This window comes from Tiliqua scincoides, chromosome 2 (genome assembly GCF_035046505.1).
Source record: "Tiliqua scincoides isolate rTilSci1 chromosome 2, rTilSci1.hap2, whole genome shotgun sequence".
Lineage (NCBI taxonomy): Eukaryota > Metazoa > Chordata > Lepidosauria > Squamata > Scincidae > Tiliqua > Tiliqua scincoides.
Genome location: NC_089822.1, coordinates 152,559,492 through 152,575,922, shown reverse-complemented (window position 1 = coordinate 152,575,922; position 16,431 = coordinate 152,559,492). Strand labels below are relative to the sequence as shown.

General features: G+C 44.1%; 1 protein-coding gene across 1 annotated transcript in view; it reads right to left on the bottom strand.

The window, feature by feature from the left end:
• Nucleotides 1–16,431, bottom strand: part of TMC6 (transmembrane channel like 6) — a 34,975-nt gene that overhangs the window by 7,293 nt on the left and 11,251 nt on the right. Inside the window, exons 7-16 of the mRNA XM_066613233.1 lie at nucleotides 15,066–15,320; nucleotides 13,992–14,185; nucleotides 11,395–11,539; nucleotides 10,039–10,194; nucleotides 8,516–8,688; nucleotides 6,539–6,620; nucleotides 5,158–5,255; nucleotides 4,033–4,128; nucleotides 2,316–2,391; nucleotides 872–1,005 (exon numbers count right to left, since the gene is read on the bottom strand). Coding sequence (XP_066469330.1) covers nucleotides 872–1,005; nucleotides 2,316–2,391; nucleotides 4,033–4,128; nucleotides 5,158–5,255; nucleotides 6,539–6,620; nucleotides 8,516–8,688; nucleotides 10,039–10,194; nucleotides 11,395–11,539; nucleotides 13,992–14,185; nucleotides 15,066–15,320 — 1,409 coding nt within the window. The remainder of the gene's footprint in view (nucleotides 1–871; nucleotides 1,006–2,315; nucleotides 2,392–4,032; nucleotides 4,129–5,157; nucleotides 5,256–6,538; nucleotides 6,621–8,515; nucleotides 8,689–10,038; nucleotides 10,195–11,394; nucleotides 11,540–13,991; nucleotides 14,186–15,065; nucleotides 15,321–16,431) is intronic.

The window sequence follows — 16,431 nt, the reverse complement described above, 5'->3', positions numbered from 1 at the left end:
AGTAAGCCCATTCACATAGGGAAAGGATTGCGACGGGTACCAGATCTGGCCAGCAGGCTGGCGTTTGGCACCCACTGATTTAGACTCCACACTAGAAAGGAGTGAGAGTTCTACTTTTCTGACAGAAAAGGAGAAATGATTCAGACTAGTCACACGGTGCCTTTAATATGAGTTAAGAACACAAATGTGGACACCAAAGGAGACTGAGATGCCCAAGCAAGATAAAACTAGCCTGCCTTTTATATCAGATATAACAGACAGAAGAATGGACATACAGGTCCAACCTTGTTATACACAGATTTTTTTATGCATGGACTTGACTCAACACAAATGGCCACTGCAAATGAGAATGAATGTGCTGATCCCTAGAGAAGGGGAAAACCCTTTAAAAATCAGTTTGAAAAACTGCTTTTCTAACTGTTATAGAGACAGTCATGCAAGCGATCCTTCCATTCTTCAGCTGAGCCAGGCAAAGGCAGGGAGTCCTTTGCATTTCTAATTGCTAACTGCCTCACTACAACAGTAAAAAAGCTCTTTTCAAACCACAGTTGTAAAAGGACACACTTATTTTTTTAACTGCTTTTATTTAACACATTTTATGGTATCAGCAGGGAGTCCCAGAATCAAACCCCTGCAGATGTCAAGGCAAGACCTTATTCCATTAGGAGCAACAGAGGGGCAAGAAACCTGGAAGTGGGTCTTTAAATCTTTTTCCCACTGTTTTTTTATCCACTGATTTTTTATCCACCGGGGTTCCCTAGTGGATAACGAGGGACAACCTGTACTGAACAGAATGCGATAGGATGCCATGATTGACAGGTGTGTTACAGTACAATTCAAATCTAACATCTGCACACAGATATCTACTCACGACCAGATGCTGTAGGAAAGAAACACAGAAGCGCCCAGGAAAGAAGGGAAGCACAGTAAAGTGATGAAGATGGTGCTCATGTGAGATGCACGCCAGGGTTTACTGGGTGACTGGCAATTCCTCATCAGGCTGGTCTGGAAAGGAAGGGGAGAATACATTGAGCTTAACCTGGCTCACTTCTTTGTATTCACTGTATATTGAGGGAGACACTCCACTGTCCGACTTAGGGCGCAATCCAAACGTAAAGCATGCTTGCGCCTCCGTGGGAGGAAGCCGCGTCGGCGCATCTTCAAGCCACTCCGCTCTCCTCAGGCTTGCTCTACCTCCAGAGATGGCACAGGCACAAGGAGACCCATTGGGGCCAGCAGTCCTTACCCAGGGGTAAGGGGAAGAGTTTCCCTTGCCTCTGGCTGAGCCTCTGCTGGCCAGAAACCTGCCTTGGATGCAGCGCAAACCTCCTGGCTTGCCTGCTCCAGCGAAAGTTTGGATTGTGCAGTTATTTGGCTAGCAGGACAGGCTTTAAGCCATTTGGACCAATTGCTCTCAGTTGGGTCCTGCACCCAAGGGAGCTGCGCACTAAGATAATAAAATTAATATTTTTACTAAATTATTTCACAGTCACTGAAACAAGTTTTGTTTTCAATGATATCATTTTCAATGATAATCTACAAATTTTGTTTACTTGTAGGCATATATGTATGCAATTTTATATTAAATTGTACTTAGATCCATTAACTTACCTGCACTTTTTAAGTGCACATTTTGATTGCTTTCCATTTTACCATAGAGATATAATCAAATTTATATTTGTATAGAAATATACAAATTATTGTATATCACTTATTTGTATATCACTAAGATACAACTGACCTTAGCATTTAACCGGGGCCCCACAAAAAATATTTCCAATTGGGTCTTGCAGTTTCTACGGCTGGCCCTGTTGGCTGCCACTTGTCCTCTTCAATGGAAAAGCAAATCTAGTATCTAGCACGAGGAAAAGCAGCTGAGGGGTGTGTGATTTTGATTAGAAAAATAGCTGGCCAAAAAAGGACTACTCATTCTTTTATGCTGTTTCTTTGCAGCATTCCAAACACTGATGAGTTTTTAAATAGTTATAAATTTGTTGTGCATTTTTTGCAGGCAACCCATATTTGCTCTTCAGCTTCTTGTGAATACATACTAAGCTGCTTCTTGCAGACTAAGGACTCCATCAGACTTCCCCTTCCTTTAATTGTTTCCTCAAGGCAATACATTGCAGATTTCAAGGTGCTTCCCCTCTTCCTCATTCAGTATAGCTTGCTAACTTTTAGCCACCCTTGCTTCTCTGTCCCATAACACTGCAACCACTTCTGCACTCCTTCCTTATGCTCATGCATGATGAGCAAAATACATTAGACAGAGCAGCAAAGGGCACTGCAGCTGGTACAGAATAGTAGCTCATTACCTTCTTAATATAGAACAAGAGCAGCAACTTGAAGATCTGGACAACTGGAAGGAGTGGAGCAAAGAAGACCCCCAGCCTGGAAGGAAGACAGACTGTTTCAACCTTAGTTGTTCTTCCTCATCTTGGAAGGCACTCACACAGTTCTGCACCACATAAACCAACATCATGCAGCTAGAATCCTACTAGTTGCTTACATAATTCTATGGCCAGCTTCACATCTCCAAAACATCTGACATGTTTCAGCAAGGGCTTAAGGAAAGCAATGCAGACATCATTGGGAGCTGAAGACATGTAAATTGCATCCCATGGACTAACAATAAGGAACTGCGCTGATCATGGTAAAAATATGCATTTGATGATGATCCAATGGCAAAGAAAATAAAAACATTAAAGACACAAACTCCAGATATACCAGACAAAAAAACTACTTCTTTAAGGTTTCACTAGCACCTGCCCAAGTATTTTCGGCTTCTCTCTACTGTAACAGCTGATTCTGACCAACTGAGATTTTCCAGATTCTATAGTTCAAGGCACAGCCATGCCTATGGGTTATGTCCACAAGCTAAGCCAGCACAGCAGGTTTACTACAGAAGGATTAAGGGCCCAATCCTACCCAAATTTCCAGTGCCAATGCAGCTCTAAGCTTAGGGAATGAACATTCCCTTACCTTGAGGAGGCCTCCATGTCTGCCTGCCCACTGCAGGATGCAGCTTGTGCCCTGTTGGCACAGCTGCATCATTGTTGGCAAGCTGGATAGGACTGGGGCCTAAAGGTTATTATAGAAGGATGAATGCACAAAACAAGTATGAGGCATTGACTTTGGAAAGCAAACTCATCAAGGCCTGCCTAAGCCTTTGTTTTGACATGAGCACAAAAACATTTTTTACAGTAGCAAACAAAAACTTTAGGGGAAATAATGTGGGCTTAGAGCACTGTGAGATTCTGCATAGCAGGCTACTCCCCTCTGAATATATTGACTTTACAAGAGCCTGGCAGCTAACTCACCAACTGTTCCATTCTTCCTGGAAAGGCTGGGTCTGGCCACTATCATCTATGTTTTTGTAACCTTGAGGATTAACTACTAATCATGTGCTTGACTTGGAGCTGATCAAAATCCACAGTTGATGCAAAATGCTGCAGCCTGCCTCTTCACAGGTATGGACAGCTGCAGCATATTCAGTTGTGGCAACTGCACTGACATTTGGTGAGTTTTCAGATTCAGTTCAAGGTGCCGTTTTTCACCTTTGAAAGGCCTTAACAGCCTTGGACCCAGAAATGTACCCACCCCCCCACCATGATCTGAGCCACACTCTTCATCTGTTAAGGTCTCCTAGGGGGAAGTATTGCTGAAAAACCCATTTACAAAAACTGCAAGAACTGGAACAGAACTCTGTGGCCACCCAGGCAGCTGTTGAAAATGTAAAGCTTTCCTGTTTCCACTAAGCTTTGAAAGGGACTAATAAGAGATGCTTAGTTTTCCTGTTGGTCTGAATATTTGTTTTAGGAGTACTGATTATTGCTATCTTTAATGAGTCCAAACCACCCTGAACATCACAGATGAGAGAGGCTAAAAGTATTTTCAAGTTATCACACACCCAAAACATCCACAATCTTTTTTAAAAGAATGGTTCAGGGGTTGTATCTGCAGAAGGAACAGAACAAACCACACTATGAATGGACAGAGAGAGTGATCCTGCAGTAGATGGGAAAATCTTACCAGGTCAATGTTTGTCCATAAATCAGCTCTAGCACATTTCTAGCTATGTCAAACTCAGGCCTTCGCTTGCTCTGTAGCTTCTTCTCCAGAATAACCCTGAAGGATCAAGGCATAGACTTACAAAGCAGGAAAGTCAAAAATTAAATTTTAACCATGGTGCTTTCATTGACCAGTTAAGGACCAATCTGCCTTTCCTTTTTCTGCTTTAAAAACAGCTGCCATGAAGAGGTGGGGGTGCCAATCTGGAGTGATACTATGGGGGGGGGGAGTGGTAACCTTTTACACCTGTGCCAACCTTTTTCACAAGTCCCAATCCCCCCTATGGCCATTTACCTCTTATTTAAGCCAATAGCAACTTCTCTCTTGGGGCAAAGACAGCTTCAAGGGGCCAATTTTCATGGAAACTATGGCATGGGGGGATACAAAACCCCTTCTCTACAGTCCTGATCTCATTCCGCAACTACTCAATTCAAAAAAGGAAATAGGAAAGGCAAACACTTCATTTAATAGAACATATCGTTTGACCTTAAAAAGCTTTCAATGCTGTAGCTCACTACACACCCTGGGATACTTTCCCACAGATCTCTTTTTCTGTTCCCTAGTCTTCCCAGGCACATTTATCTTCCAAGTATCAGAGAAAGCTATTGCATTAGGATACAGTAAGAGATGCTGCCACAGGATGTGATTCACCAATGGTGATTCACCATGTTGATTCCACACTAGCAAACTTCTCTGGGACAGGTTGTCTGCTATGTATTTACAGAGAACCTACTTAAAGATTCCACTGTTGCAGACAAGCAATTTCTTTTCTGATGTACCAGTCCACAGCACAGCAGAAAAAAACTGACCATCTGCAACAATGGACCTTTTTGAATAGCACCGATTTTAATGTATCTGGATAGTGCCTCAAGATTCTCCATAGTCACATGCAGAAAAGTATGCTAGTGCCACAGTAAAGGAGCGGGGAAGTCTTCCCTTTTACCAGTCTTTGCCTGCAAGTTCAAGGCCTAGATAATCTGCATTGTGACACTGAATATGGACCCGAAGAATCTGAGCCAGCAAGGGGTTGTTTGGACATTCCGGAACACATTTTAATATGTGGGAAAGGAGTAGCCCAACCATTACCTCCAAATGAGTTCTCCAAAGAAGGTGTCCAAGAGGATGAAAATAAAATCCATCACCACTAAACGGTACAGCTCCTGCCCCACAAAGGTCTCCCAGCACTGTGGAAAGACAGGTGCCATTAGCATCAGAAGAGACAGAAGGAAGGGCTCTTTCTTCCCTAGCCTTACAACTGAGCTGTTTTCCAAGCTCACACACTCTGCTCAGCCCCTGCACCCCTTGGGTCACTTCTTTTCCCACCAGATGCTCCTACTATAAAAGCAATTAATGAGAATTTGGAGAATTGCATCCAACCCTCACTCCTTCTGCTTCCAGCAACTAACGCTGTGGCCTCAACCTTTTACAACCTTCATTAGCAGTTATTAAAAAAAAAATCTAATGTTTTCAAGGGTCAGCTCCTCCACCCACCAACTCCTGTGAAAGGCAATGCAAGCAAAAGGCTGTTTAACCCTCTCCTCCATAAAGTGAGCAGCCACAGACAATAAATTCTTTTCTCATGCACCTCTTTTCTCATGCACCTCCACCAAATCATTTAGTCATAGGAGTGAGCATCCAAATCCTCATTGCTGCTCATACTAGAAGGAGTAGGTTACAGAGCCTTTTGCAGTGTCTTAAGAGCCAAGACACTAGCTGCTGCTGCTACTAGTCCCCCAGTAGCAAGGAGCCCGAGAATGGAGGTGGGAAGGAGGTTTGTGGTCACTGGGGGCCAGATGAAAAAACCCCTCAGACACTAGCTACCTATCAAGCACTCTTTCTACTTGCGATGCTGAGAGGGTGCTGCAATGCTCCTCCCAAAGTGTGCTCAGCAATTGAAGGTACAGATATTTGCATATATACACACACACACCAACCAGGTTGCCTTTGAATGTTGAGTCAGCTCATGCAAAAAGAGCTGCATCTTTCCTCCTAGAGCTTTTGCCAAGCAGCTTCTTCTCAGCATGCTCCATTTGCTGCTGCATAATTGAAAGAATACTGGACAGCCTTTGCTGCAGGCTAAAGAACAAACAACTTTTTTTCTATTCCCCAGTTGCTTAATTTCACACTTTCACTGCAATTAGTCAATCTAGAAACCTTACTTTCTGCAAAAGCAGAGTTTCAAAGTTTGTCACAATCAACAGGAAAGGCTGCTCATTGCAGAGCTATTTCCCCCCCTCTAAAGGTCCCTGCTCTTATTCCATAGACAGCAACTATGAGCTGTCATGTTAGCTGATCAGCATGGGGAAGCGAGGATGAGCAAATAGCTTCTGAGAGAAAGCTCTTCTGTTCCAAGCACGTAAGCCATTTGTTTGTGCCTGAATTAACAAACAGAACAATAAGTCACAGTAGACCAACTAATGCAAGACATTCCCAGCAAAGACCTTAGTTGTCACAAATTCACACTGACCTGGATCTTTGAAGATGTAACTTTCGGACTAAGCCAGTGGTAACACAGAAGGCCCAAGATAACCATTTTCAGAATTAAGTTCCTAGAGAGGAAAGAAGAAAGGAAATTCCTGAGCAGCTATTGGCTTCTAGATCAGACTGACCAGCAACTCCCCCTCCCCCCCCATGGTTCTTAGAGTTACCAAGACCCAACTTGGAGAACCTTCCTGCCTCTTGTGTAACCCCACAAGAGGATTTAGTTGTGGTTTCTCCTATTCTGCTCCTCCCCAGTCATGATGCCCACCCTTTTCCTTTGCCAGCTGAAACAAGAAGGGCTTCTTTTGTTCCACAATAAGTGAGAAGTAAAGGGTGGATGAATAAAAATAAGCTGTTATTTGCTTAATTCTGTATTTACACTTCTTGCTTCAACATATTTCCTTCATCTGGGAGTGAGGACCACACCACACAGCAGAGCACTAGGTGAAACTAATCAGCAATTAACATATGAATCATCATTAAACGAACCAATACCTAAGACTATAGCCTAAGTGCTCCTCTTATAAGTCCAAAAGTAGAGAGACTTAGCCATCTTGGGGCATGAAAGGCGGTATATAACTTGAAACATAAATACATAATTATAATTACTTATATCTCTCTTCTCTTGAATTCAAACATGTGAGGGAGCTAGCACAAGCCAACAAGGCATTAGAAACCCATACATCATGAAGTAAAACTAAAATAATAACTATAAAGGGAGCCGCAGACAAACATGGCAGATAAAATCCCTTTACAGCACTAGAAAACAGATAAACATAGAGTTAAAAAAACTACATAGCAGGGGTCTTTAAAAGCCTGCTTGACTGTGAAGGTCTTCAACTGGTGGTAAAATGCCACTAAGGAGGGATGAAGCCATGCCTTCCTCATGAGGGAATTCCATAGCCTGGGAGCAGCCACAGAGAAGGCTCTCTCACATGCTTAATCACATGCTAACAGGTGCATATCCCATGTTAACAGGATACAGAGGAAAGCCTCTCCTATAGACCTTAACATGCAGTCAGGTTTGTGCAGGAACACTCAGTTCTTCAAGTACCCCACTCCCAAATCCTTAAAGCTTTTCAAGGCCAAAAGTAGTAATCTGAGTGGTGCCTGGAAATGGACTAGAAACTAACACAGTTCATCCAAGCAGGGGCCTGCCACTTCCTATATAGCCTGAACACATCTGCAGTCCGGCTGCACCATTTTGGACCAGCTGCCATTTCTAAATACCCCTCATGTAGAGCAACAGCAAACCTGAGCAGAACTCTTTTCTCGTATCTGTTCCACCACTGAATAAGCCAATTTGCCTTAGAATAACATGGAGGAGAACAAACAAGTCTAGAATATCAATTTTATCTTAATCGCCCAATGCTGGGAATCAGTTTGACAAGAAATCATTCATTGCATTTCTGTCTGTCCTAGACAGAATGAGCACAGAGGATTGATTTCAGGAACCACATAGAGCCCCTGGCTCATTTCCTCACTCCAAGCCACAGAAAGCCCTAGTAAGTTGCTGCTCTCTTAGCAGGATTACTGCTTCCAGCCTTTTTCTGCAAACCCATCATCTGCACAGCTTCCATACTGCTTTTTCCTTGACCATTGGCACTATTTTCCAGATTCCCCCATGGAAACAAGAGCTCACATCTCCTCAAGGGATCTGTCCTAGCAAGGGCTAATAAATAACTTCTATAAAAATTGAAAGCAAGATGGTGTGTACATGCCTTGAATCTTTATAGCCTTTACCACTAAGGGCTTCAGAAAAGCCTTGGCAAAAGGAGTTAGTCCAGTTGCTTCATTTACCTGTTGTAAAAGAATATTCAGACAGGAGGACTACCTGCCTGGATCCAAATCTCATGCCTCAATACCTATGGAGCTAACAGAAAAAGCTAGGAAGTGCAGGGGAAGAAATGTGCCCATTATCTTTCAAGCCACCACCAATTTAAACTCCCAGATTCTGCATTACCTGCAGATGGCTACATACACCTCCAAGACTGGAGACTCCTGCTTCTCCCAAACCGCCAGGAGGTTGTACATATACGGCACAAGCAAGTTAATCAGAGACACCAACAGAGGCAGGGTCAGGAGCAGGGCTTCGTTCCCAGTTTGGTTGCTTTCCGTCAGCCTGTTATGGTGAAGCTAAGAGAGGGTGCTCAGTGGGCTACTTGCCCCAAAAGACACATTTTCAGTATGCAAAGCACTTCACATGTATTGTCTTGATCCTGGTAAACCTTGCAAGTATTATTGTCCCAATAGTGCAGCTGAAGCTGAGATGGAATAGTTTGCCTAAGGGCACAGAGTGATAATTCATGGCAGAAACAAGCTTCAAACCAAGGAAGTCCTGGTTTGTAGTTCAGTCTTAGCCGCTACACTCCACCATTTCTGTGTATTCCCAGTTTGTACCATTAAGAATATTTATATACCACTTTAAAAAAAAATTAAAGCTCCTACCAACATATACTTTCCCACAGTCTGAGCTATGAGTACCAGAACAAAAATTAAACATAAAGGGACCTTTCTTGTGATTTCAGTGGCTGCTAAGTAACAATAGTCATGCTGGATAACTGCAGAGAGAGGGAACATTAATCTCCCTCTCAGCCTGTTTATTATGCTGAAAACAGGCCACACTAATGGCTGTTTCTGTTCATCAAACCCTTAGCGTGCCTAGTGTTACCTTGCACATGCCCGATCTTGTCTGATCTCGGAAGCTAAGCAGGGTCAGGCCTGGTTAGTACTTGGATGGGGGACTGCCTGGCACTACTGGGTGCTGTAGGCTTATACCATAGTCTTTTGAGACTGAAGGTTGCCAACCATTTTAGTGTGCTCAACTGTTCTTCTCCACCACAGAGGCATTCAAATGAGGAGGGAGCAGAACTTCTACAGGGGCATGCCCATCCTTACTCCTCAGTGGTTGGACATTATTAGAGCAGAACATCTTCACAGGTTGCTTCCAACACAGAGAAAAAAAATCTGCAACAATTTAGAACATTATTTCCCCCACGTGAAGGACACTGAAAAATTCCAGTTGAGGGTGCTTCACACAGGCTAATATTTGACACCTGATTAATATGTGCATGGACTTCATTGTTCTGAGAACCTCTATACTACCGGTCAGCAGGAATATGCCATGCTTTTCAAGGGCCTCTACACATGCACACACATGAGTAATATTTGAACTAACCCTCTAAAAAGAGGAAAATGACTCTTGGATATCCTCATGCAATTTCACCAACCTTTTCCTTGAGGCAAAAATGCAGTGAATTAAATCTTCTACATAGGAATAGAAACAGTAAAGGTACCCCTTCCCATAAACCCCTACAGGCATCTTAATGCCACCTGTCCACGTGAACAAACCTTAATCTACCCTATGAACATAGTGAACAGACTCTTTCCCAGGAAAGGCCAAGAGTTATCTAGCAAGTCAGAGACAATGCCTATTCTGTTCTTAGCTCAAGTCCCTTGCAGAGACGGGTCTTAGATAATACTCACTTGATGAATGTATTCAGAGAAGAAGTGCACAGCAATTGAACAACCCAAAACAGTGATCAGGGACACAGTCCAGGCCAGAAACAGAATTGTCCGCTTCTGCAGCCTCTTCCACAGGCTTAATGGGTGTGACCTGGACCACCGCTCTGCTAGACACTCCTGAAAAAAGTAAGACCCATCAGGAAAATACAAGAGAACATGGCCTGCAACTACATGAATTTGCATCTTGCATGCATGTGGCCAGTAAAGTACAGCAGCAAAAATGCATCTCCCAGGTACATAATACACTCAATATAGAAAGGAGCCAGCCCAAAGCTCTCTAGAGCAGCAGTTCTCAATGGTCTACTTGGACTTTGAGACCACAGTAAGTATTTGCAGGGGCTGCAGCAGCACTGACGCAATCAAAGGGCTTGAAACATAAGACCCACTTCCAAAGGAGCCAGTTTGGAGCAGCAGGGAGGCCCAAAGAGGGGCTGCAAGCCACTTGCACCCCAGGAGGCTAGTGCAACCCCCCAGGTATGTTTCAAGCCCCTTGATCATGGTGGCTGCAGCTATTTCTGGGCCACTCCCCTTAAGGGGGAATGGACGTGCTTTAATCTGTCACGTATGGGCTTTAAAATTGTTGTTCTTCACACTGCTTGCTTTGTATTGTCCAGACATAACAAACACACAGCAGCAGCTATAAAATCTTACTTTGACAAGAATGACAAACTGGCAGGGCTGGCTCCAGTTAACACCCTCCTTCTGCCACCAATGACAGCACATGTTCTTCCCACCTGCCCCATCTCATCACCCCCCCTCCCCTACCCCGAGGTAAGCCACCACAGCCCCAATTGGTCTCCATGGACCTGCGCCACCTCAGGAAGTGATGCGAGTCTGAGGAGAAAGAAGCTGCTTGGAGCCGCTCCGCGCTGTTCAGGGAATGGGGTTGAGATTTGGCATAACTGCTAGGTCCCAGCCCTGTCTTCTGCTCTCCACCCACTCACCCCCGGGACTGTCCACTGCCTGCCCTCACCCTGCCCCGAAACACCTCTCCCCCCCCGCTCCTCCCCAGACCCCTGCACCAGCCAAGCTCAGCTGATGCAAACCCACTATTCCCGGGGCCTGTGACAGTGCAGTTATGCTGGTGCAAGTCACTTGCGCCAGTCTAACTGCCTCCAGGGTGGCACGAAAGTGCTTTATGGCACTTTCAGGACACCCCTGGGCCAGCGCAAGAGACTTGCACCAGTCTAATTCCTAGTTAGGATTGCACCCTTAATCTCCAGAGGCCCAACATTGCACCTTTCTCAAGGACATCAGCCTCCCACTAAGCTTAGCAGTTTGATTTCTGAAGCCTGAATTTCTCCATTCAACACCTGCCTTCAGATGAGTGCAGATGCTTTCACTCTGAAGTTGAACACAGCGTTTCTGGATCACCTTGTAGTCCCAGGCACAGAAGACTTTAACTGCTAGGTATCCTGAGGCACTGTCCACACGATAGCTCTCCCCAAAGGAGCGAGACATGCTGTGAGGAGAACATGCGTCATTGCTTAAGAAATGCCAAAAGATGAGAGGAAGGCTGTACTTGAGGCCCACCACCTTTATTTTCAAGAACTGGACCGAATGCAAAATCTATAAGATACCTTGTGAAGATCAGGGAGGAGCCCGGGGGCCAGTTCCTACCTCCTTCCCCTGATCAGCTGCTATGCCAGGGACTGCCACTATGACTGCAGCTAACTCAAAGACAAAGCCAGGAAGAGAGAGACCATCCTTGCCCAGTTTCATGGAATATACAAGAACAAAGACACCTGTAGCAGGTAGCCAAGGGCCCAGGAGGACTGGGGCAAGGTTTTGGTGGAGTTCAACCAACAAGAGGTAAGTGACGAATTACTGAAACACAAAGAATATATAAACATATGGATAATGTGAAGGACAAAAGCATGGAAGGAGCAGTTTTGGAAAATAACTTGGATACTAGAAGTGTCCAGGTACAGATCTTCATAAAGAGATTACAAACTTAAAAGCAAAATCGCTCCCCAACATATCTTTCCTCATTGGTCCCTATCTGTACTCAGGTTCTTAGCTTTCCTGATGCCATTACACACCTCTCTGATCTTCAGTGAACCGGTAGAATTGGATATGCAGATTCTGTGAGTACCAGATTAGATCACCTGCAACGTGACCTTAAGTAACCTAGATTCAATGAAGCCTTCTAACTGGATGGTTTACAACCTCCTTGGTATTTCTTCCTGTCCTCTGATCTGGTTTGGTGAACTTGTATACCCAATCAGCTAGCATATGCCAGTGCCAGCAGACGAGATGGCTAGGGGCTAATGGTCTTGGTGGACTCGTGATGAAGAGAAGCAATCCATAAACTGTCCACCACATGCCCTCTTTCTGCAATGGTGCCAATTTCAAAGTGGCTCAGAGAAGCCTCTTTCCTGTTGAACCTTACTCCAAGACCTTCCTTAAGAGAGATATAGGGGTCTATGAAGGGAGCAAGGGAAGCACAGTCACCACATACATGGATACATTTGCATCCAATTAAAAGAACATAAGAAGAGCCCCGCTGGATCAGGCCAAAGATCCATCTAGTCCAGCTTCCCATATCTCATAGTGGCCCATCAGATGCTTCAGGGAGTACACCACAAGATACCTGCACCCTGTTGTCACTCCCTTGCAGCTGGCATTCTGACGTAGACTACATCTAAAACTAGGAAGTTGCACATACCCATCATAGTTTATAACCTGTGGTGGACTTTTCTTCTAGAAATCTGTCCAGTCCCCTTTTAAAGGCTCTAGGCCAGATGTCATCACCACATCCTGTGGCAAAGAGTTCCACAGACTAATTACATGCTGGGTAAAGAAATATTTTCTTTTGTCTGTTCTAACTCTCCCAACATTCATTTTTAGTGGGTCCCCTAGTTCTGGTGTTGTACGAGATGGAAAGAACATTCCTATATCCACTATCAATTCCTTGCATAATTTTGAACGTCTCAATCATGTCTCCCCTAAGGTACCCTTTCTGTAGGCTGAAGAGCCCCATACACTGTAGCCTTTCCTCATAAAGGAGGTGCCCTTGCCCATCAATCATTTTGGTCATTCTCTTCGCACTTTTTCTAGTTCTACTACGTCCTTTTTGAAATGTGGCAACCAGAACTGGACACAATACTCCAGATGTGCCCTTACCATCGATTTGTACAATGGCATTATAATAGTGGCTGTTTTATTTTCCATCCTTTTTTAATGATCCCTAGCATCGAATTGACCTTCTTCTTCATCACCACCACACACTGGGTTGGCACTTTCATTGAGCTGTCCACCAGCACCCCAAGATCTGATCTGTCACAGATGGCTCAAAACCCATATGTGAAGTTATGATTTTTTACCCCAATATGCATTACTTTACACTTACTTACACTGAAACACATATGACATTTTGCTGCCCATTCTCTCAGTTAGAGAGACCCTTTGGAAGCTCTTCACAATGCCTTCTAGTCTTCGCCCCCCGGAAAAGTTTAGCATTGTCTGCAAATTTGGCCACCTCACTGCTCAACCCCTGTCTCCAGGTCATTTATGAACAGGTTGTAAAACACCAGTCCCAGAACAGATCCTTAGGGCACACCATTTTTCACCTCTCTCCACTGTGAAAATTGCCCATTGACATCCACTCTCCATTTCCTGGTCCTCAACCAACCCTTAATCTATATGAAGACTTCTTATTCCCTGACAGTGGAGTTTTCTCAGCAGTCTTTGATGAGGGGCCATGACAAATGCCTTCTGAAAATCCAGATATATACTATCCACAGGTTCACCTGCATCCACATGCCTACTGACCTTTTCAAAGAAGAAAAGCCCAAAAAGAGAAGCAGAGCACTAGTTCTACCCCAGAGAAAGATGCAGGACACACTGCAGGAAGAGAAGGGGTAAAGAACATGCCTCAACCCCACAGTAAATGAGCAGAGGTGGCATCTCACCTGTAGACCAATAGGATGCACATAATAAAGAAGGCCACCCCCATGACAGATACATAAGCCAGTGGCATACAGTATGGCAGATAGACATGTCCAGACAGTCTGCAAGATGTGCTATTAGAATTGAAGGCACAGGGGTCATTCAGTGTGAAGTTACTGTAGTAGCCATAATACATCAGCGTGTGAGTGAAGTTGCCCTGTAGGAAAAGAGAGAAATTGATTCCAGTTCCTAAACTCTCAATCTTTCACCCTTTGACCAAGAAAAGAAACTGGAATGTGGCAATGTGGGGACAAGTCACACATACAGGTTCATCTTGATTACTGCAATATCCAGTAAATGACTGGACATCAAAGATTCAACATCACAGACAGAACTTTTATCAGACCACCTCAATGCGCTTCAGCAGAGCAAATTCACACATTCAGCAACCAGTAATCTAGTGTAGAAAAAAGGTGATAATTTCGCATGTGTGAAACAAGTTCTGTACACAACTCAATGACAAATATTTGAACCAATAATTTCATTCTGGTTGTGTCTGTGGGCTGAATCGAAACCTAGCTTTGCCACACACCCGCCATATTTACATTTGCCCTGTTTCTCCTCCCAGCAGAGGAGTTGGATTTTTTAAAACTCTGTTGAACTCTTATTGCACAATTGTTATTGGATACACTGCTGTAGTAGGGGAAAAGCATCTTTATTTCATCTAGCACATGCCAGTGCTGAAAGTATACTGATTTATTGGGGGGGGGGTGGAGCTGAAGGACATCAGCTTCAAATAAATGCCAGGGATTTATTCCTTGAAAACCAAACACTGCCTGGAACAGCACTAAGAGATGACCTTGAAGAAAGCTGCTGATTGGCCAGAATGTGATGCTTCCATTGGCTAAAAGAGTTGTCAGTTAACTGAAAGCGAGTCCCACTGAAATGAAACATGCTAAAAGAGGCAGCATTTTTTGGAGGCATTACTGTACATTTCTTAGTAAGGTCATAGATGAGGGAGACAGAGGGGATGATGAGGAGTAAGAATATACTCATAGATCCTGGCAAGTGCTTGGCTTCATTGGATGAATACTTACAGCTCCAGTGAGGGGTTCAAGTCCAGTGAAAGCTTCACTGTCAAATGTGGCAGAAGGGTAAGCAGCCTGTATGGCAATCACAAACACGAGCAGAAGCAGGAACAAAAACGAATTGAACATGAGCAAGGTCTTGAGAAACATGAAATAGGAGAGTATGCTGGACCCGAAACGGCCACTGATCTGTTTGAGAGAATAATGCCAGGGCTGGAGGGTATGAAGAACAGACAACAGATTGTACCAGAGACTCCGGAATCCCTGCAGGGAAAGCAGACTAGGTGTCAGAGAATGTGCTTGGGCAGATCTGGGCATCAACTACCTGAGCTACATTGGACAAACCAAATTCTCACTTTTGGCCTCAACAGACCAGTGTATATGTAATATAGTACCATCAAACATGCAGTTGCAGCTTCAGTATGTGGCTTTGGATAAGCTGCCAAATCTCAATATTATTTCCTCATCATTGAAATAGGAATTTATAGTGATCTAGCTCACATAATATTACTACCATTTATTTGTTGCAAGTATCACATGGTGCTTGGCACAGCAAAAACACTAAGAGCCGCTTTCCTGGTCCAGCTCACTGCTAGCAGGAATACCAATTAAATAGAAGTATGGCCTTTTGGGTGGTGGCACCAGATTTGTGGCATATTCTCCCCTACAAAGACTTGGTTGCCTCTACCCTGTTGCACCCCTTCAGAAGATGTGTAAAAACCTGGCTTTTCCACTTAGATTCTGAAGGGCGGCTACACTTGGTTGTGACGATGGGGGGTTATTTTAATTGTAACTTTGCATACAATTTGCATGATTTGGTTTTATCATTTCTACCTTTTGAACTATTTTGAGGTTTAGTTTAATTGATTTTTTTTCCACTGTAAGTGCTTTGGCTCGTTTACACTTACATGGCAAAATCCTTCAAAAGCATTACAATGACTTGCTAGCATTAAAAGAAAGGCGGCTCATTGAGACAAAGGCTCCTATAAATCTTCCTCTGGCTCCTCCAATTTCCATGAGTTCCTCACAAGAAAGAAACTGATGGATACGTTGTCCCTCACAGCTGTGGGGGAGGGGTACAGGAGGTGACACCTTCCCATAGAAGCCAGAGAGATCTTAAAGTCTATTTTTCCCAACAGATTGGGTGCATGTACTGTGGAAGCATTTGTGCAGCTGATGTAAGGACCGATTCGTGATAAACTTATTTGGGTGAGCAGAATTAGCTGCAAACAGGCAACCTGATGAAAAGTGGGAGGGCAGGATATCCAGAATCAAGTTGAAGTTATGCCCGCCCACCTTTCAGCAGCATCTGCATGGACATAAGTAGAGAGGTTCTCCTCTCTGTCCAAGGATATGTGATGCCAAAGTAAACAGC